Source organism: Puma concolor, chromosome A1, assembly GCF_028749965.1.
Source record: "Puma concolor isolate L17-30 chromosome A1, mPumCon1.1.hap2, whole genome shotgun sequence".
Lineage (NCBI taxonomy): Eukaryota > Metazoa > Chordata > Mammalia > Carnivora > Felidae > Puma > Puma concolor.
This window is the reverse complement of record NC_141667.1, coordinates 35,044,641-35,067,707: the sequence shown is the minus strand read 5'-3', so window position 1 is coordinate 35,067,707 and position 23,067 is coordinate 35,044,641. Positions and strand designations below refer to the sequence as shown.

At 36.7% G+C, this 23,067-nt stretch overlaps 1 protein-coding gene across 5 annotated transcripts in view; it reads right to left on the bottom strand.

The window, feature by feature from the left end:
• The window catches only part of CCDC152 (coiled-coil domain containing 152), a 31,543-nt gene extending 8,897 nt beyond the window's left edge, over nt 1–22,646 (bottom strand). Inside the window, exons 1-4 of one of the 5 annotated variants that reach the window (XM_086678148.1) lie at nt 22,589–22,646; nt 20,429–20,522; nt 18,152–18,257; nt 11,461–11,529 (exon numbers count right to left, since the gene is read on the bottom strand). In XM_086678148.1, the coding sequence (XP_086534274.1) occupies nt 11,461–11,529; nt 18,152–18,257; nt 20,429–20,515 (262 nt within the window). In that variant the 5' untranslated portion in view covers nt 20,516–20,522; nt 22,589–22,646. The other 4 variants (XM_086678138.1, XM_086678150.1, XM_086678144.1 and 1 more) reach the window with 4 other exon arrangements.
• Nucleotides 22,647–23,067: the final 421 nt, after the last annotated feature.

Genomic DNA, 23,067 nt, shown 5'->3' with positions numbered 1-23,067 from the left:
TCTCTCTCTGCCTCTCACTCACTTGCGCCCCATCCCTCTCTCTCAAAAAACAAAGCAAAATTAAAAAAAAAAAAAGAAAAAAATGTTCATCAGTTTGGGAAAGATTAGAAGAGGAAGACTTTTAGGAGTGAAATGAAGACTATAGATTTTTACCTGCTAAATTTGATTGCTTGAGATATCCAGAAAACATTTCTGGTAGGCTGAGAAATATTTAGAGGTGGCCAAAGGAGAGTATTCTGTAAAGGAGACTGAGAAGTGTCCAGAGATGCAGGAGAGAGTGGTACTGAGAAAAGAGAGGTTAAAGGGATCATAATAAGTAGCAATAAAAGCAGTAAGAAGATCAAGTAAAAGAACTTTGAATCTGAAAACTTTGGGAAATGCTCAATTGTTGTAAGTTGAAGACTAGGCAAAGGTAAGGCAATGGATAGAGTGAGTACACCAGACCATTCCCTTGAGGTTTGATTGTAAAAGGAAAGAGTGAGGGCATTTGGAGGGAATCAACCTAAAGTTAAGGAAACTTTATTTTCTTGTTTATTTAAAATATGGGAAAGATGTGAGTTGTTTAAATGCTGAGAGGAATGGACAGTAGAAATAAATGAAAGACAGAAAAGAAGGGACAATTGAAGATGCAATACCCCAGAAGAGAGACAAGAGTTAAACCCAAGTGGAGGAATTAACTTTGGATAGGAAGAAGGATTTTCTCTCTCTCTTTTTTTAAGCTAAAGAGGAAGGTAGTAAGGATATGTCCAGGTATGTATATATTTGGAAGAGGTATAGTGGGAAGAAGAGGTACTAGGTGGTAAGAAATGAGATAATTTATGTCTGACAGCTTTCACTTTTTCTGTGAAATAGAAAGTAAAATAAGTTGAAAGAAAAGAACAGGTTTAAAGTTGGGGGCTAGAAGATTGCAAAGTTTGAAAAGTCAGGATAAATGAAAGGTATAATTGAAACTGGGATTCATAAATTAACATAGGTCTGCAATGTATGGTTTTTTTTTTTTTTTTTTTTTTTTACCATTAGTCTTCAGTAATTGCAGCCTTGTAAGTAAAGCAGGTGTATGGTTGGATTGATCCATATTTGAAAATTACTATAGTTGGTATTACAGGATGGGTAATGGAAATAAAACCACTGCCAAAAGAGAAGATAAGTAATATTCTAAGCTAGATATATAAGCTATAAAGGGAGGAAGGTTTTATCTTACAGCAACATTATTGAGAGCATTGTTATATTTACTTAATGTCTTTTCATGTAAAATGTAAATAAGAAAAAAAGAGAAACATATTAAAATATGGTTTTGCATCTTTAATTTGCCATATTGTTTCAGACCTACCATAATTGACATCTTTTGTATATAACCAAAGCTATCTTCTGACTTGGGATGATTAAGAGGGAGCAGTGCTTGAGTTTTCTATACTCACCTTGGTAATCTCTAGATTAGATCAGGAAAGAGTCCATCCTGATATAGTGTGTGATGAGGGTTTGAAACAGAGCCAGACTCTGTACCTAAGCCAGACATAAAAGGCTCAAAGCTAAAATATAGGCCAGGAGTAGACTTGGCATCAAGACTTGTAATTCAAAACCAGTGCGAAATAGAGCCGGGGCTTGAGTTCAGGGACTACTGGGGACCAGTGACAAGGATGAATGAGACACTAGACTTGGATAACAGTAATTATAGCTTTGTATTGTTTAGAATCAGTTTGTCTGTCAATATAGACAAAAAAACATGCTAGAATTTTGATTGGGATCACACTGAATTTATAGATCAAGTTGGGAAGAACTGACATCTTGACAATATTGGGTCTTCCTATCCATAAACATGGACTATTTCTTCATTTATTTAGTTCTTTTTGATTTACTTCATCAGAGTTTTGTAGTTTTCCTTATATAGATCTAGAACATATTTTGTTATACATATAGTTAAATATTGAATTTTGGAGGTTATTGTGTTTTTACTCTCAAATTTCACTTGTTCATTGCTGTTATATAGGAAAACAGTTGACTTTTATGTATTAACTTTGTATAATGCATGCAACCTCGCTATAATTGCTTATTAATTACAAGTAATTTTCCTCCCAAATCTTCTGAATTTTCTACCTAGACAGTCATGTCATCTATGAACAAGGACAGTTTTATTTCTTACTTCTGAATCTGCATACCTTTTATTTCTTTTTCTTGTCTTATTGTCTTGTCTTACTGTCTTATTGTACTAGAACTTCTAGTACAATGCTGAAAAGGAGTGGTGAGAGAGGAATATCCTTGCCTTATTCCTGATCTTAGTGGGAAGTCTCTAATTTCTCACCATGAAATATGGTGTTAGTTGTAGGCTTTTATAGATTTTCTTTTTAAATCAAGTTGAGTACATTCCCTCTACTCCTAGTTTACTGAGATGTTTTATTTTCAATCATGAATGGGTACTGGATTTTGTCAAATACTTTTTCTGCATCTACTAATATGATCATCTTTTCAATCTGTTGGTGTTCTGGATTAAATTAATGAAGCTTTGAATGTTGACTCAGTCTTGTATACTTAAGATAAATTCTACTTTGTTGTAGTGTATAGGCCTCCCAAAGCATTTTTCCTTTCTGTTATGGAGTTTTTGATCTCTAGCATTCCTTTTTGCTTCTTTCTTAGGATTTCATCTCTCTGCTTACATTGCCAATTTGTTCTTACATGTTATCTACTTGATCCCTTACAGTCCTTAACATAGTAATCATAGCAGTTTTGAAATTCCCAGTCTGATAATTCCAACATCTCTGCCATGTTTGATTCTGCTCTGTCTCTGCAAATTGTGTGATTTTTTTTGCCTTTTAGTTGGGTTAATATAATAGAGAGTCTAGGTTCACCTAACTTTTGGTAACATATTAGCAGCTCTCTTTAGAATACGGAAATATTTAGCTTAGAAATATATATTTTTAAATCTTGTGCCCTAGTTAGTAATTTCAGGTTAATAGCACAAGTCCCACTCAACATCCTATTACACTTTTCCTCCTACAATCTTAACATAACATAATCAATAACTAGTCACAGCAATAATGAATCATTAAAGATTAAAAAAAAATTTTTTTTAACGTTTATTTTTGAGACAGAGAGAGACAGAGCACGAATGGGGGAGGGTCAGAGAGAGAGGGAGACACAGAATCTGAAACAGGCTCCAGGCTCTGAGCTGTCAGCACAGAGCACGACGCGGGGCTCGAACCTATGGACTGCGAGATCATGCCCTGAGCCGAAGTCGGACGCTTACCTGACTGAGTCACCCAGGAGCCCCATTAAAGATTTTTTTAATGTTTATTTTATTTTTTTGACAGAGAGAGAGAGAAAAAAAAAAAGAGAGTGAGCAGGAGAGGGGCAGAGAGAGAGGGGGACAGGGGATCCAAAGCAGGCTCCATGTTGACAGCAGCGAGCCCAATGTGGAGCTCCAACTCACAAACTGTGAGATCATGACCTGAGCCGAAGTCAGATGCTTAACTGACTGAGCCACCCAGGCACCCCTAAAGATTTTGGATGTTATATGAACAATGCTTTAGGAAGGCTTGTCTTGCAATATAGTACTGTTAAGAGGAACTTTGGAAATGGAGTCTACATATGAAACTGTCACAGAAGCATGGGTAAGAGGTTATGAATATGTAAAATTGATATTGTTGGAGAGGAAGAGTACATAGTAACTGCAAACTTTTGGAGTGCTGGTTATTAGGAGAATAGAAGTATTTGGAGCAGAAAGAGAAAATCCAGAACTATGTTTACAGGGGAAGATGATGAGTAGCATAAATATCCATTAAATCACAACATTACAGTGAGAGTAGAAATCTAAAATCAGTTTGCTTTCAAAGGCTGTAATCAGACAGATAAGAAAGTGTTATATTTAAAAATTTTTTTTTTCAACGTTTATTTATTTTTGGGACAGAGAGAGACAGAGCATGAACGGGGGAGGGGCAGAGAGAGAGGGAGACACAGAATCGGAAACAGGCTCCAGGCTCTGAGCCATCAGCCCAGAGCCCGACGCGGGGCTCGAACTCACGGACCGCGAGATCGTGACCTGGCTGAAGTCGGACGCTCAACCGACTGCGCCACCCAGGCGCCCCGAAAGTGTTATATTTTAAAGCGTCATATTTTAAAATGAAGAGCTTAATCTGAATGGTGGCTTTAGTTTATAAAAATTTTGCTGGAAAATTGATATTTCCTTGAATGGAAAGCACCAATAATTTGAAAATATTTCCAACTAAAATACTTACTTATAAAATATACTACTGCCTTTAGAACAAATACTTCAGATATGTTTCTCCCACTCACTCCCATTCTAATGGGATTTTCAAACCATAGGGACACAGTACATTAATAACCATGTAACCTGAAAGTTTCCAAGATGAAATGTGACTTGTTAATAGAATATATGTATTCTAGAATTAGGAAACTGGAGATTTTGGAGGATTTTGAACTCTATAATAAAGGAGTTATACTTTCCAGTATCATTCAGTTTTGTATGATTTTCAAGTTTAAGATTTTCTGTTTTTTTTTTTTTCTTTTGTTTTGTTTTGTTTTTGTCAAAATAATTAAGGGCTGGGAACTGTGTAAAAAAAAAAAAAACAAAACATTGTGCTAACTAGGCAACTAATACCTCTTGTACCTATTGGAAATGCTGAAGCATCCATCACTGAAAGATGAAAGAAAAGGTATTTGATGCTTTCTTTTTTCAAAAGTTTTTTAATGTTTATTTTTGAGAGAGAGGGAGACAGCACAAGTCGGGGAGGGCAGAGAGAGAGAGACACAGAATTCGAAGCAGGCTCTGAGCTGTCAGCACAGGGCCTGACGTGGAGCTCAAACTCACGAACCACAAGAACGTGACCTAAGCCAAAGTCAGACACTTAACTGACTGGGCCACTCAGGTGACCCCGATGTTTTCTAATTTATAAAAGTATACATGGTTGTCTTAGCAAGTGAAGCATCTGTAAGGGGAAGCTAATCACCTCTACACACCTTCCCTTCCACTTACCTCACCAAAGTTATCAATGTTAACAGCATGGTCTGTATTTCTTTCCTACTTTTCTTCCAGCTTATATAATCATATATAAACATATCACACATTTGTACTGGTTTTATTTATTTTTACCAATATAAAATTGTACTACATACATTACTTTGCAAAAAACTTGTTTCCTAAAAATGGATGTTCCTTCAAATCTGTACTTTTTTTATGCATATATGTAAATACATTTTTATAATTTTATATACATAGGGTCATATCATGGATGCTGAGCTATCCTTAGGACACTCTTCCCTTCTCTCTCTTTCATTTTCTTTCTGCTTTCTTTCTCTCCCTCTTTTTTTTCTCCTTTTTCCTCACCCCTCACCCCACACCCCTGGTGTAATTGTGTTTCCTTCTCAGTTTTTCCCTTGAACTTATTAAACTCTGGATCACATGTATGTATACACATACACATTTCCATAATTTTATTCATATCTTTTGTTCATTTAAAAAATTCTATTTATCCCTGCTGGTCAATTTGTAGATCTCTTTGTATATGGAGAGCTCTTTGTAGATTGTAGATATAAACTACATTTGTATTTGAAAACACTTTTTGAAATAAATTACTTGTTTTTTTTTTCACTTTTGCATGACAAAATAACATGCAAAGTTTTGTTGTTGTTGTTGCTGTTGTGTGGTACTTTTGTTGTGTTGTTGTTAAAAAAGTCTGTTAGGTCTTTTTTTCTTTATATAGTATCTGAAGTTTCCAGATTGGTCAAGAAGACACCCTGCAGCTAGCTCTAGGTTGTATCCTGGATACAGCTGATGATATAGCCTGACTTTTCTTTTAAGTTTTTATTGTTCTTTTTCATACTGAAGTCTTTTCTCCATCTGGAATTTATTTTTAATGTGGTAGAAAAGAGTCCAACTTTCTTTTCTTCCAGATGGAAAGTTAGTTGTGCCAGTACCATATGTTAAAATGCCATTCTTTTCCCAATAAATTGACATATTTCTTGTGTCATCTATTACATTAAAAAATACTGAGGCCTGTTTCTAGAATCTAGTTCTCTATTTTTTCTGTGGATGTATTTTTCCATTTTGATGCCAATACCATAATGATTTCATTACAACAGCTTCAGGGCATGTTGTTATCTGGTAATAAAACTCCCTTTTCTCTTCATTCTTCTTAGTTTTTTACAGTTCTCTTGTTTATTTGTTTTTTCCATCAAATAGCTTCAAGATTATTTTATACAATCTCCTCCAACCCCAACTTAGAATTTTACTTAAAATGGCATTAAATGTGTATATTAACTTCAGGAAACTGACATTTTAATGATGATAAGTCTTCCCTCTGCCAGAATAACTGATCAACCCATCCAAATGTTATACTGCTTGCATATTATCTGGTTTTGGCACATCTATAATTATGCTAAATGCTAAATAGAACCATATAACTTATCTGTGAACTAAAGCCACCTACTGAAGAAATAACAAACCTTCCTTAATACTTTATATTACACTTCAGTTGGCTCTATGTTGCCTTTCATTTGTAATACAAACAACATATGATTATTGTTGGCGCCGTTACTTTTTCGTCATCCTACCAGATTCTACATTAGATTTTCAAACACAGGTTCCTACTCTGGCTACTTCTTCAAGTGGTAAGGCTCTTGATGCTCTGGCTAGAGTATCTGTAAATTCAAATAGTATTTTGTATCAGTGTAGAGTCCACCTGGTCCTTATATTTGGCAAGTAATCCTTCTCTGGCCCAGCCAAAATTCAACTTATTCTCTTGGACTCTAATAATTTTGCAGTATATTTTTCTAAAATTAGCTATTCTCCTTTAGTACTGAACTGGGAGGAAGTCCTTAAGTGTACATTGTCTTTATACTCATTGTTCACTTACAGCGAGTTTTTAAAATATCATTTATGATTAGATTGCTTAGCTTTGTAATAATTTCATTCCATAATGAACTAGATATTTTTACATTCAAAGTTCTTACTTGATTGGTTGCCTGAATAAAGGCTATGTTGATCTAGGGGCGCCTGGGTGGGTCAGTTGGTTAGGTGTCTGACTTCGGCTCAGACCATGATCTCGTGGTTCACGGATTCGAGCCCCACGTTGGGCTCTGTGCTGACAGCTGAGAGCCTGGAGCCTGTGTCAGATTCTGTGTATCCCTCTCTCTTTCTGCGCCTCCTCTGCTCATATTCTGCCTTTCTCAAAAATAAAATAAACATTACAAAAAATTTTAAGTTTATTTTTTTTTTTTCAACTTTTATTTATTTTTGGGACAGAGAGAGACAGAGCATGAATGGGGGAGGGGCAGAGAGAGAGGGAGACACAGAATCGGAAACAGGCTCCAGGCTCTGAGCCTGACGCGGGGCTCGAACTCACGGACCGCGAGATCGTGACCTGGCTGAAGTCGGACTCTTAACCGACTGCGCCACCCAGGCGCCCCAAACATTACAAAAAATTTAAAAGAAATGCTATGTTGACCTAAATTAAGATTGTCCTCCAGTGGCATTTACTCAGATCCTGGGAAAGTTTTTGTCTTTTAACTAACTGAATGTTTTTATTTTATTTTATTTTAAATGGGAAATTTATAGTTATATAACCATTTTTCTTCTTATTTTGTTTTGCCTTGGTTTCTAGAAAATTTAGAGCTAACTTTTGTGCAATACTGAAATACCTACTCCTTAAGTGAGGTTTCTGATCCAAGTATTTTCCTAACTCTCTTCCTATTCATTACAGGCAGGGCCAGCATTATGAGTGTGCAATCTGTGTGTCCGTGTTGGGCCCTGCACTCGGAAGGGTGCAACGCTTGCTTTAACATTCTGCCATTAATGTCTTGAAGTTCTTTTTGTCTTCGAACTTGTATTTTTAAGTAAATTCCAGTGGGTCAATGGAGCATGCATGTGAGCAGAGAAGATAAGAGCAACATCTGTGTCTACTGCTTCTTGACACTACATTCATACACGGCACTTGCAATGCCCCATGAACACAGAATTCTGGTGGACTCATGATACTTGGGAGTTCAGCAAGACTCAAAAATACAAGTACAAGGTAAACATGTTCCATCTGCAACTAAGTAAGCAAGGGGCCTCATTTTCTTTTTCACTAGAACTCGCTTCAAATGCAGAAAGAAAGCAGTAGCATTCTAAGAAATATGAATGACCAAGGAACTCTACCATGTCCTTTCTTAATTCTGTTATTTCCCTCTATTAACCCAATAATTATGCTAAAAATGAAGACGTAAAAGGAAAGAGAAGGATAGGAAAATTCACAGTTCCTTTTCCTTTTAGCCCATCTTTAGTAAGTGTAGGTAGAGAGTATTGGTAGCAAGGGCAGGTATCAAGAAGTAAAATGAGGGGCTTTTGGGTGGTTCAATTGGTTGAAAGTTTGAGTTCAGGTCAGGTCATGATTTCACAGGTTTGTGAGTTTGAGCTCTGCGTCCTGGCTTGCTGCTATCAGCGTGGAGCCTGCCTGGATCCTCTGTTTCCCTCTCTCTCTCTCTCTCTCTCAAAAATAAATAAAATTTAAAAAAAAAGAAGTAAAATGAATAATAAATGGTTTAGGTAGTTTTGCGCAGCATTTACACTATTCTAGTAAGAATGAAACAAATATGCATGTGCAAGCTAGGAAGTATTAATTATGTACTTTCGTGATTCTGCATAGGAGTTAAATGCTCATGTCTTTGGATTTAAAATTCATTTGCACAATGTAAAGATGAATGGTAACATTTATGTTCCTAATTAAAATTTTTCATTCTTTTTTACTTACAGCAACATTAACAGCAAATACAAAACCCTGTCAAGTTGAGAGAGACCACAGAAGAAAGAAAAAAAGCTCTATATTTTAGAACTTTTAATGTTACTTTTTTCCTGCCTTTTGCACATTAGGCCCCACATTTTCATTTGGCATGGGGCCCTGCAAATTATGTAGTTGGCCTTGTTTATATGTTTTGTTCTTTAGCTTCCTTTTAACGTGCCACTAGCAAATCTCTTTTGGAAGGAGGCAATTTTTAAATAATGAAGATTCTGAAGTATATTCTCATAGCAGATCATTTTTCCATACAGAATATACTTATATAAATGTAGCATTTTCCCAAGGATGTACTAGAAGCTAACATGTCAAATTACTGCATGTTGAAAGAAGTTTTTCTACATTTTTCAAACTACTTTTAATTTGAGCAATACTTTTTTCTTTAGGAGTAACTTGTCATTGATTAGTTTACTTTCTCAGAAAATTCTTTTACAAAATAGCACTCAACTATGTGCTATTGTCCTTTTTAAAACATTCTTGTCAGTGATCAATTCTGATTAAATCACTCTGCTTACTACAATTTTGTAGAGTAAAGTTGTACTATGCATAATGATGTCTTCCTGGAAACCTACCCTGGTAGAGTCTAAGGGCCGAAATAAATTCAAATTATTCAAGTTCAGTTCAAACAGGGGAAAAAAAGCAATACGAAATTGCAAGAAATCATTTAGAGATAATTGGAAAAAATGAGTTTGAATTCTACTGATTTTGAAGGTGCTCTGTGTTTGCAGTTGATTTCATGTGTCTCCCTCTTTTCTTCATATGACACCCTGCCAACGTGTTTGAATTTCTAAATTAAATTCCTGAATTCTCCTCTAATGGACAAAAATCTCTGAATCTTGTTTTCTTTGCCCTGGTAGTAACTAACCATAAGTTAGATGGCATAATGTAACTATCTTTAATACAATGTATTATAGGGGTTCTCCTAAACCAGTATATAATATATAGTAATATGATATAGAAAAAATCCCTATCATTTGATATATTGTGATGAATTACTCTACTAAGGACCCATGTCCATACTCTAAACTCCAAACACACATTACTTCAAAAACAGGATATTATGACTATGAAAATATTGTATTCTTGACCATTGGTCAATATTTAATATCTTCTGTACAAAAAATTAATTATAATTCAGTAATGAATATGTTAAACATTAACTTTCTGAGACTTCAAAGTAACTTTAATTTCTGGTAGATGTTGTATTTGAACAAAATCCTAGGAAGAGTTCAATTAAAGTACCATTTGAATCCTAGAATAAGAGGACTGTAAGGATTATGAACATTCACAATTTTTTAAATGCAGCTGGATGTTGTATTTAGTCACAGAGAAGGGAAAAGTTGTTCTGAACCATTAGCATTGAGATGGGAAAATGAAAGCTCAGACCAGGTGTGGGATGGGGATCAAACCCTGAAAAAAAGTGAGCAGACTGCTAGAGTCAAGAAAAATGAAAATCTATTGGACATAAGGGAATCAGAAGTCTGCAGGACTAAGCCAAAAGAAAAGGCATTGGAGAGGCACCTGGGTGGCTCAGTCAGTTAGGTATCCGACTTGATTTCGGCTCAGGTCATGATCTCATCATTTGTGGGATGGAGCCCTGTATTGGACCCTGCTTGGGATTCTCTCTCTCCCTCTTTCTGTCCCCACCCTGCTCGCACTCTCTCTCAAAATAAACAAACAGTAAAAACACAGAAAAGAAAAGGCACTGGAGAAGGTGTAGTTCTCTATATTACTCTTTTGCTCTCCAGAAGAGCTGAATCCTTTCTGTACTGCAGATGCTGCTTGACAATGTAAGCGTAAAGTCTTTTAATACAATTTCTATATTTGTTTCATCAACCCTTGAGGAGATATTTTAAGGTAAAACAATGGGGAAAAAGGAAGAATAGTAATTCTTAAAGATAAATACCAGAACATTATAAAGACAATAAGGAATAACATGCCAAAGCAAATAAATGGTGTGTAAGATCATTATCATACTTCACCTACATATAAAAAGTACTTTATGATAACAATAGAAGACTAAGGTAAAAACATTCTTGTTTGATGAGAGTTTTATGTTGGAAGGGACTCTGAACTAGGGACTTTCATCTAGTCTCCTATATGAAAGGAAAATCCCAGTAACACTGCACTGTAGCTAACTCAGGACAAACACTTGGTTGCTTCATCTGTTTTGTCAATGAATAGGCCTATTGGGTTAGCATGACTAGTAAAAATAAAATAAGCTGAATATGCTGGCTTCATTACACAAACATAGCTTTAGTCTCTGATAAAACACTAAATAGTGAACTATCACTTCTGTTTGAATAGTATATTCATCATGTAACTACTACGAAATACCTACCCTTCAAAACTGAACACAGGATCATTAAAAACCAAGAGTACTTCTGAGAACAAATATATTTCTAAACTTTTGAAAATAATAAAGAGAATTATTATAACTGATTATAAAACATCCTCTGATGTTCCTGTCAGAATATGACTGAATTATTCTGTTCAGCATGGTATTTCTTATTTCATAACAATTTAGGAACGTATTATCTTGTAATGAGAAGTCTTGGCATTAGCTGATGAGTTTAACAAGACCAGATTAAAAGAAACTTACTGTCAGTGATGTAAAAACTCTATTTTTAAAGGCACTCAAATATATCATATTTTCAAAGATTTTTTTCTAACTTACCTTTCAAATTATGTTGATGTTCAATGGTCTGCTGTAGCCCTTTTATCATATTATGAAGAGCAGAACATTCTAAAATATGAAAGACACATTTATTTGAAAATTATTCTCTTTCATTTTGGAACTATTCTCTCAAAGTTGAAAGACTTAAAATAATTGACAATATGAGATTTCTAAAAATGTTTATTTTTGAGAGGAGAGAGAGAGAAAGAGAACGAGAGAGAGAGAGAGAGAGAGAGAGCGCATGAGCAGGGGAGGGGCAAAGAGAGAGAGGGAGACACAGAATCTGAAGCAGGCTCTAGGTTCTGAGTTGTCAGTACAGAGCCTGACGCTGGGCTCAAACTCACCAACCGAAAGATCATGACCTGAGCCGAAGTCGGACACCCAACCGACCGAGCCACCCAGGCGCCCTGACAATTATGATATCTTTATGGAGCAGCCAGGTATCTCGAAATAAATAATATAATAAGTAGTTTTTAATTACCCTTTAAACCAAATGCATTCTGGGATTTAGGAATGAGTTTTCCACAGCACAATAAATTTAGTATAGTAGGGATTCCCTACCCCATGTGCTTTAGCAATACCTACCCTAAAGTTAAGGCATACTTGGACATGCCTGGGGAACTATGTGCGGTGTATCCATGTGAGTTTTCCATGAAAGAACATCTCAAGGAAAGAGAGTCAAGGTACCCTCAATTTTGTTAAGATCGAGAGCCAGAGTTGGTGAGGTGTCATTTGGGAGAAGATAATGTTTTTCTTCCTCACTGTCTTCCAACCTGTCCTCTTAGTACTCATGCTTAAGTCCCAAGGCAAAGAGGTAAAAACTCAATGTGCTGAGTTACAAGGAATTAGCAACTTTGGTACTAATGACTTCTGCCACAATGGGAAATGAAGACTTCATTGCAAGCATTCATACCCTGACATGTGAATATAAGCTGGTTATAACTAGAAAAAGCTAAACCTTTGATGGGTAGCAACAGAGATGGACCCTTCTGTAATTTCAAGCAGTCCACTTGGCTGTAAGCTGTAGGAGATCAGGGACTATTTTGTTTTGTTCACCATTTCTCTAGAGCAGTTGTGATCCATAGCAGGCACTCCATAAATATTTGCTGATTGACTGATTGATTGATTGATAGACAGGCAATGTAATAGTAAACTGAAGCAAGAAAGGGGTAAGTGGAAAAACTGTCTGAAAATAATATATATTATATTGCTATTCTAAGTGCTTTGCAAATATTGAATAATTTAGCCCTCTTAACCCTATGAGGTAGGTCCTAGTATTTGTCTCATTTAAATATGAGGAAGCTGACACATAGAAGTTTAGTGAATTGCCCAAGGTCACACTTCTACTTAGTAAGTGGTAGAGCTACAGCTTGAACCCCAGCAGTCCAACAACACGTCTGTGATTTAGCTACTTTACTACCACAAAGACCAGTCCAGGAGCGGTCCTTTAGAGTAATATGAGTAGGTTGGACGCCCTGGAAAGAGGACAAGAACAGAATCAGAGACTCTTTCTGATTGTTATTGCTATCACATTTTTACTATAAGGTTAGGGAGAACAGGTTGCACTAGTTTAAGTTTACAATTATACTAGCTAAATATACAGTGATGAAGGCTTCATAAAAGAATAACAATATTTTTCAAATATTAAAACTCCTAAAGTTTAAGGAAAATTTCACCTTTTTTTTTTTAATAGGACAATTTCACCTTTATGTAGTTGACTTAACAACTAATAAATATTGAGCCTTATTCTCTTTCATTAGGTTTTAGAGGCCCAAGACCAATATTCAGCCAGTATGCACTGGTATGACATACTAACTTCCATTCTAGTTGGGCATCTGTTTTGATGGTTAAATATTAAATACCATATTTGCATCTAATAAAAAGTTACCTGTGTATAATAATACCATTGATTGTTTACTCTGCCAGGTATTACACTAAGTGCATTATAAACATTACCCCAATTAGTTTTCAAAATGATACTGAGAAGTTGGTATTATCCTGATTTTACAAAGAGAGATGGTCATCCATAGAGGTTTGGTTACTTGCCCAGGATTTTAGAGTTAATAAGTGGAAGGTATGGACTTGAGCATATGTTTTTCTCATTTCAAATCCTGCTCTTAATCTGCTATTCAATACCTCCTGGGGAATTATAGGATATAGTGATGAAACCATGAAACTTGGAGTCCAAGGAAATAGAATAGAGTTTCCTCTCCACTCTCTAGCTATGACACCCTGGACAAGCTTTTTGAGCTTTAGATTCTCCATCTGCAAAATAAAAGTATGGGTAATACCTATCCTCCTTCACATATAAGACTATTCTCATACATAAGACTAATCTGACAACCAAATGAGAAAATAGTACTCTCTAAATTTACTCACAAATGTTCAATATTGTTATTGTTGTTATTTCTCTCCTCTGTCTCTCAACAATTTGTATATATCTCTTTTCTCCTTTTATCACATTTCATTTATTTGTGGTTCCTCCTACTAGATGGTGAACTCTTTCAGGTAAAGATCATATCTTATCAATTTTGATATTTATTGCTTCTAATATGGTGGCTATTTCATAGGTATTCAATAGTATTTCTATTTATTGACTAAAGGAAAGAACCCATACTGTGAAGGGAAAATGCAAAATTTTGCCTTTCGGTTAGAGGTCCTACACTCAGTCTCCAGTACTTTCTTCAACTATGCTAATAGAAATGAAAGTACTTTGCAGAAGTTAAAAGCTTTATGCAGATATAAGGTTCTTCTGTTGTGGTTTTTCACTCTTCCTTGTACCCCCTCTACCACCCCCCACCACCTACTCAAAGTTCCCACCATCCTCCATTTTTTCTCTTTTACTATTTGCTAGTAATAGATTGATAGTTAAATCACACTTGACATTGCCTACTTCATATATGTTACTGTGTTAGCTGCTATAATTAAAAAATTAAGGGGGCACGTAGCTGGCTTAGTCAGTGGAGTGTGCGACTCTTGATCTTAAGGTTGTGAGTTTGAGCCCCACATTGGGTGTAGAGATTACTTAAAAATAGAATCTTAAAAAAATTAAGGAGGCATAGGCTCTGCCATCACTTCTCTTTGTGCCTTTTAGAGGAATAAATAGCTGAAACTATTTCAGTACAGTTGACTCTTGAACAACATGGGTGTTTAGAGGTGCTGATTCCTGTGCAGTTGAAAATCTGAGTGTGGATGTGCTTGGATGGCTCAGTCGGTTAAGTGTCCAACTTCGGCTGGGGTCATAATCTCGCGGTTTGTGAGTTCGAGTCCCGCGTGGGGCTCTGTGCTGACAGCTCAGAGCCTGGAGACTGCTTCAGATTCTATGTCTCCCTCTCTCTCTGCCCCTCTCCTGTTCACATTCTGTCTCTCTCTGTTTCTCAAAAATGAATAAACATTAAAAAAATTGAAAAAAAAATCTGAGTGTGACCTTTGACCTCAAAAAGTGAATTACTGGGGCATCTGGCTGACTCAGTTGGTAGAGCATGTGACTCTTGATCTTGGTTGGGATTGTGAGTTTGAGCCTCACATTGAATGTAGAGTTTACTTTAAACAAAAAAAAAAGTTCCAAAACTTAACTACTAATAGCCTACTATTGGCCAGAACCTTACTGATAACATGAAGTCATTAACACATATTTTGTGTTATATGTATTATAGCCTATATTCCTATAATAAAGTAAGCTAGAGAAAAGAAAATGTTATTAGGAAAATCACAAGGAAGAGCAAACACATTTATAGTATTGTACTGTCTTTATCAAAAAAACATGCACATGTAAGTGAATTCATGCAGTTCAAACTCATGTTGTTCAAGGGTCAACTGTAATCAGCAAATTGAAAACAGAGCCCTGAAACTGAAAGTATATTGAATTTTTTAAAAAATGTGTATTTTCAAAATATGAACACAAGGTGGCTCTCTCAACACTTTTTTTTCCCAAAGGAAAATGGCTCAACAAAAAATTATTCATAAGGTAGAATATCATTCCTTATTTTAGAATAATGGCTTTTAATTTTCTTTGCAAACCTTTATCCACATTATCATTTCTGTTGGATTTTAGAATGAATACTATCCTATCCAATGCTTCTTAAAAGCTAGAGCTCAGAATATTAAGCTACTTCTTTAAAAAAAATTTTTTTTAACATTTATTTGTTTTAGAGAGATAGAGCATGAGCAGGGGAGGGGCAGAGAGAGGGAGACACAGAATTCGAAGCAGGCTCCAGGCTCCAAGCTGTCAGCACAGAGCCTGACATGGGGCTCGAACTCACAAACCACGAGATCATGACCTGAGCCAAAGTTGACGGCTCAACCGACTGAGCCACCCAGGTGCCCCTAAGCTACTTCTTAATACTGTATAATTTAGTAAATAAATGGTGGTTTTGAGCTCAATTTAGGCTCTGCCATTAACTAGCAATTTGAACATTAATATCTATTTCACAAAGCACTTGGAAATGTTGAATACAATTATGTATGAAAAGTACTTGGCCATTAATACTAACATTATTATCATCTTCAACTGGCACAGAAATTCTTTATCTGGTATCCAATGTAGAAAATATAATGTCATGACCTCATTCTTTATCGTTGAACAAATTGAATCATATATGTAGTTTGTTATTCCTCTCTAGGTCAGTTGGTACACACTTGATTCTACAAACTTATTCCTACTAGTTCTTTTACTTCTGCTGCATATTATCCAGTAAAAAGGCCATTAGATTTAGAATAAGTAGAGCTGGATTTTAAAAAAGTATTTAATTATTTTTTCAAATGATAAATACACACGAAATACTAGTATAGTAAAAAATGATTATCTCTCCAGTTTCGGCCTCTAGACTAACCAGTTTCCCTTCCCCCAAAGCAAGCACTGTTACCAGGATACTGAGGCTGTTTATCTTTCCAGAGATATACAGATGTATCAGGGAGAGGGTTTTCTGTGTGTACAAAGATATTTTTATAAAAATGATAGAAGACGGTTGTGAACACTGTTGTTTTCATTTATGGTATCTTGGAAATTATTCTGTATCATATAGAACTACTTTTTCTTTTATCAGCTGCCATAATTTAACCAGAATCCTACTGATGGATGTCACACTCGGAAAGGCCTTCTCCGTACTAAAAAACAAACACACAAAAAAACCCACAAAAACCCATATTCTATTCTATTTTTTGGGGTGGTTTCATTTTTTTCACCTTTAATTAACTTTATTTGTTGGCATAGTTTTAGATGTACAGAAAAATCAGGAAGGTATTAGAGGTGCCAAATATCCTACACCCAGTTTCCCCTGTTATTAATACCTAACATTAGTATGAGATGTTTGTTACAATTAATGAACCAATGTTGATACATTATTATTAACGAAAATCTATACTTTATTCAGATTTTCTTAGTTTTTACCTTATGTTCTTTTTCTGTTCTAGGATCCCATCCACAATACCATATTGCATTTACTCATCATGTCTTCTTAATGTCCTCTTGGCTGTGCTAGTTTCTCAGCGTTTTCTTGTGTTTGATGACCTTGACAGTTTTGCAGAGTGCTGGTCAGGTATTTTGTAGAAAAGCCCTTTTTGGGGATTTGTCTGACGCTTATCTCATGGTTAGATGGGGTTATGGGTCTTTAGGAGGAAGATCATAGAGGTGAAGTGCCATTTTCATCACACCATGTCAAGGGCACATACATATGGCTTTCTCTCCTTTCCCTCCTGACACAGGGCACTTTATTAGTGAGGAGTGTTGGTCTGGGAAAAGGGTGTTGGGATGAACAGGATCAGCAACTATCCTGGGGAACATTCCTAAACATAAAGCATTCCTCCACGAAAATTTAGAGAAAACTCCATCATGGATGAAACCTCCCCAGAGGACAGCACTGTGACCACCCGGCCCCGCCAGCAGTGGTACAAAGGGCACCTAAGGCACAGATGGGCTCCAGTACAGCAGGGCTTCAATGTCAGGCACAGACTGTTGGGGGCATACCAGGAACTTCTCATAGTTCCATGTGAACATGAGGGAATTCTGGCTCTCTTGAGTTCTCCAGATACCCTGAACTGGTTGCACAGTGAAGCCAAGCACTACTGGGCCTTGAGGGCTGCAGGTGCAGCTGAAGCTCACTTACCTGGGTGTAATCCCAGACCATTGTGCCTCAAAGCAAGTTGGCATTCTCAAAGAGCAGCGCCTTGCCCTGCAAAGAGCCTGGGTTTTCAGGTTCCCTGCAGGCTAGTGGGCCTGCAAAGGATGGACCAAGACCAGGGACACAGCCAGGAGGACAATTGGTTGCTGGGAGCTGAGAGGCACACATGGCCTGGTTGTCCCAGAAGTAAGGGGAGAGCTTTAGACTAGAACAGCCCATTTTTGGCACTAAAATTTTTGACTCATCTGAAATTTCTTTTGGTGTAATTGTGAGACAGGAATTCAACTGTTATTTTTTCCCATGGTTTTGAAGGCTTGGACTTGCCATTTCTTGGTTTAGTGGTCTCCAACAGATTATTTAATTTCTCTCATCCTATGTTTTTTCATTATTGAGGTGGCTTAGTAATACCAATCCTATGTATCAGGGCTATAAAAGATAAAATGAAATGATAGCTCGGAAAGTTCTATGTGAATTTAAAATATTTTACAAATGTATGGTATAATATTAATTGTTGTGGTACCGAAAAATACTCTTATGAGATTTTGTATTTCTTCAGGCAGTAAAGAACTAACCTTTTTTAATTGAAACCTCCTTTGTTTGGGTTACTTTTAACAAATAGTTAGTTTTTTCCAACTGCATATCCAGTATATTATTCTTTCCACTGGTTTCTATCATTTTCTGTAGAAGAAACAATATATATTACCAAAGCAAGGAATGTCGCTATTTTTATTTCATTTTTTTTACCTAATGATATGAAGACTAACGAAAATACAGACCACTTAATACCTGAAAGTCTAATAATTAAGTGTGGCATATGTTTTATGTAAGCCAACTTCCTCATTTATCTAATTTTAAAAGTAACATGGCAAAAAATTAAAACAGACTAACAGTTATAAAAAGTTATGAAAAGTAAGAATATGAGCTAACTTGGAATCCCCTTCTTTCCAACTATTCAACCCTCAGTCCTATGGTTAACAATTCCTTATACATATTTCCAAAATATTTTATGATTAACTATACAACTATAGGAAAGGATCATATTATACTCTGTTCTGCACCTTGGATGTTCCACTTAGAACTATTATCTTGGAGATGATGTCCATACAAGCACATTTAGGTCTACTTCGTTCTTTTTATTTATTTTTTTTTTTTTAATTTTTTTCAACGTTTTTTATTTATTTTTGGGACAGAGAGAGACAGAGCATGAATGGGGGAGGGGCAGAGAGAGAGGGAGACAGAGAATCGGAAACAGGCTCCAGGCTCCGAGCCATCAGCCCAGAGCCCGACGCGGGGCTCGAACTCACGGACCGCGAGATCGTGACCTGGCTGAAGTCGGACGCTTAACCGACTGCGCCACCCAGGCGCCCCTACTTCGTTCTTTTTAAGACCTGCATTGAGTTTCACTTATGAATATACTGTAATTTATTTAACTAGTCCCCTTACTGAGGATAATTTGTGTTGTTTTCACTTTTTTTTTGCTATTACAAATAATGAATAAACCTTCAACATACCTTTTTGGTATCTTTGTGTACAGTGTAATAGCTGACATATACCCTTCAGACAGCTTCAAAAATCCTCAATTCATTGTATCATCTATATCTCTACCCACTTTCCCATTCTCTCTGCCTCTGAATTTATCTTAAAGCAACTCCCTGACATTATATTATTTCATCCACAAATATCACCATCTATACGTATCTCTAACAGGTAAGATTCTTAAAAATACAATCACAATACTTTATCACATCAAAAAATCAATATTTCTTATTTAAAATATTTAAGGATATGACAGATAGTTCTAAATAATCTCCAAAAATTTTGCACCAATTCCTCTCCCACGAACAGTGCTTCTTCTTTCTTTCTCTATTCTCTCTTATTTTAGTAAGAATCACTTGGTTAAGAAAACTCAAGTTCATTGTTTAAAGAAGTTCATAATGTGGGGCACCTGGGTGGCTCAGTCAGTTAAATGTCTGACTCTTGACCCCAGCTCAGGTCTTGATCTCTGGATCATGAGTTCAAGTCCTGCATTGGGGTCTGCAGGGGTGTGAAGCCTACTTAAAAAAAAGCTCATAATGCTATCTCAAAATACCCATTGTCATGATAATTCCTTTATTATGGACATACCAGACTGTGCAGAGGAAAAGAAGGAATAGAGAAGAATGATAAAGAGAGAAAATAGAGGTAGGCATTATTCTCTTTCCCACCCTTGCTTCAAAAACCCACTCCCCAAATCTTTCATTTATTCACCTATATCTTCTCAACAACTATTCTTACTCCTCTCCAAGGCAGACAAGGGGGAAAAAACCCAATATATACTTGTGGGTTTGGTCTATCATGTAATTTGTCTAGATTTGGGGAGAGGAACTTCAAATACATCTGTTTTTAGGCAACAGAGAAGGAAAAAGGAACAGCAGAGGAAAAGAGTAAAAAAAAAAAAAAATTAGAGTTAGTCATAATGGTAAGAGACTGAGGATTGAGTTTATTTTATTTCAATTCCTATTAAACCATTCCTGAGTTTATGGACATTTTGAACATTTAAGTATGTATTTTCCTTTTAACTTTAGCCAAAGTATATCAACTATTTCCTTGTCCCAGAAACATTTTGATGTATTAGTACAAATGATCCAAAATGAAATATATTTTAAATATGGATTTTAAAAATGAGAAAGGACTTAGCAAAAATATATTTCCATTGTCTTTACTTTGCTTATTTTTTGGTACATTTTTCTTTACTTCCCAAATTCTTCCACTGGCAAAATCTATTTCCCTTTTATACTATAAATTTTATACTATATGCTTTTATACTATATATAGTTTTTCTACTACAACTGTTTTATATCTTTACATACCTTTTCTATCTGTGAGAAATCACTTATAAGCTTGTCAAGATTCACACCGCTAATCTTTTTCATACATCCTTCGCTGCTTTGACTCATGTCTAAACTAGTGAAGAGCAAATAGGGTTAAAAAATAGATGAAGAAGTAAACAAAAGCTGTACAATAGTGACAATAAGTCAAATACTAACGTTTCTATACTCCACGCATAGAGCACCTACTTGAGCTCCACAGCATGTGGAAAATTTTTGCTATACACATTATTAATAATAGTCAAAAGCATTAAGGCTTCTCCATTCTTCTGCATGCCACCCAAGTTTTCTCTAAACAAATCTAAAATTAGTGCAATGTTATGTGCATATGTAGAAATTATTTGTCCCTGTTACACAAAAAACTATCCCATTGTTCAACTCATCTTCCTGCCATCAGTATGACAGGACTCAAAATGTGGTGTACTGCTAAATCTGATGTGTGACTTTTAAATATAGGTATTCTCAATGTACGGTGTTTAAAATATTTCATAACTATCATGCCACGAGTATTTTTTGCTGTATTTCCTGGTAGTGTGCTTATTGCCATGGACTGAATTGTGTCCCCCTGCCCCTCAAATTCCTTTGGGTATAACCAGCTAACTGCAAAGAATGAGTTTTAGTTTTAGTCCTATGGAACCAATCATAAGAAATTCTACATTATTCCAGAGGTAAACTCATCCAGTTAGGATGAAGAAATGGACTTTCACAAAACGGCTAGCATTTACACTTGGGGATGGGAGAGTGTTTAGAAGAATTAGGATTAATACAATCTAAAAATATGAGACACTTTAGACTTTTCACAAGCAAAGTGCAAGGAGAAAATACAAATTTGAAATTTAGGCATTCTGGATTAAGGAAAGAGCATATGCCAATGCCTGGTATGTGAAAGTGGTAATGGAAACTAGTCCAAAGTAAAAGGTAAATAAAATTCCTAAAGTAATTTTACGGGTCATATTATTGTTTCAAATGAAGTACAACACAACAGACATTGCTTTGACAATTTGTTACTTCACAAATCTCGTTTCCTTCCTCTTTTTGATTGGACGTTAAATCAAATATATGACATCTGACAACTATTAGTGGTTTTTAAATGAAAGAATTTTAGCTGTGCATTTTCAGCTTACTGAATTATTATTCAAGTAAAACTATATAAAAATCCCTTTAAAAATTATAACTTGATCTTTAAGGCAGGAAAATAATTGTAATTAGCACCCCATAATAAATACAGCAAAATTCTTTTTTGGGGTAAAGCTTAACAATCATCAGTATTTGATAACTGTTACTCTTTAATAGAACTATAGGATAATCTGAGGTAGTTAATGCAAAACTTTCCCCCGTCCCCCCCCCCCCAACATTTTTCTTTTTAGTTCCTAACATTTTAAATAAAAAGGTTTTACTACAGTTCTCAGATCCCAGCTCTTGAATTAAATTCATTTTAATTTCAGCTTGATTTTCCTCCCAAACGCCTCTGTTCTAATGAGACTCTGGGAGTGTTTTTCTTTTTAAAACCATCGCTAATATTCCACTGGCTGTTATCGCATGCCGTTCCGCCCGGTGTAGGAGTTTGTCACACAGGCTGAAAAGCCATCCAATCCATTTCTAGGTGTCTTCACGGTACCCCCCAATTTCCTCCATCAACATCTCTTCAGTGGCTGTGGCCTTCTTGCCCGTGAAACTAGGAAACAAGCTGGTGATTCAGTGCCGGTCAAGTTCATCGGTGAGAAGCAGGCACTGACTTGTGACCTTCCGGCCCAGCAGCAACCACCCCCCTCAGGTGGGTGACAGCGCCGTTTTCTCCCTGGCTCTTATGCCAACCAGCATCTGGGCCTCAGCTCCGTCTCTCCCCCTCCCCGGTTTGGCGGGGCCCGTGCGGGGCCCGAGGACAGACTGGGAGTGGGGGTGGGGCTCCTCCTCTCCCCTCCCTGCTGCGCTCGGTGAACGCACGCTCGGTCCCGAGGCCCGGGGCTCCCGCTCCCTCCCCCCGCGTGCCGGGGACCAGAGGGACCCAACTCTACTGCAGGACTCGGCGCACCAGGCCTGACGGGAGTGGATGGTTTAGGAGACGTGAGGAGGTATGAAGAAAAGAATTTCCAAGGCTAAAGTGGGAATTTCGAACCCGGGGACAAAAAGCCTGGAGCGTACCTGACGCCGCTCACAGTTCCCCACAGTCTCCCGCGTCACCACTTCCGGGTGCTGGTCCGCCCCGCACTGCTGTCCCCTCCCCGGAAGCAAGTTCCCCCAACAATAGGCCCGCCCTTCTCCCGGCCCCGACCTGGGCCGCCAGTTTTCCACCTCCGGTGGTCCCTTCCTCCTTGGCCTTTGCTCGCCTCAGCATCTGGTGCTTCTTAGATATTTTTTTCTGGTTTCTGGGACATGACCCAACATCCAGTGCCTGCCAGATTCCTAATTATTTCCCTAACCAAAGAATAAATCACATTGGTTTTAAGTTTGGAGCAGTGAGTCAGCATCATTGAATTAATAATCCATATTTATTTGAGTAACATGAAATAGGCTTATAATGTACGAAGAGATTGTGCTACGTGATGGAGATGAAAGCATGAATATAATCAGTCTGTGCAGTCCAGAGTCAGCTGATGGAGATGATCTCCCATCTACAAAAC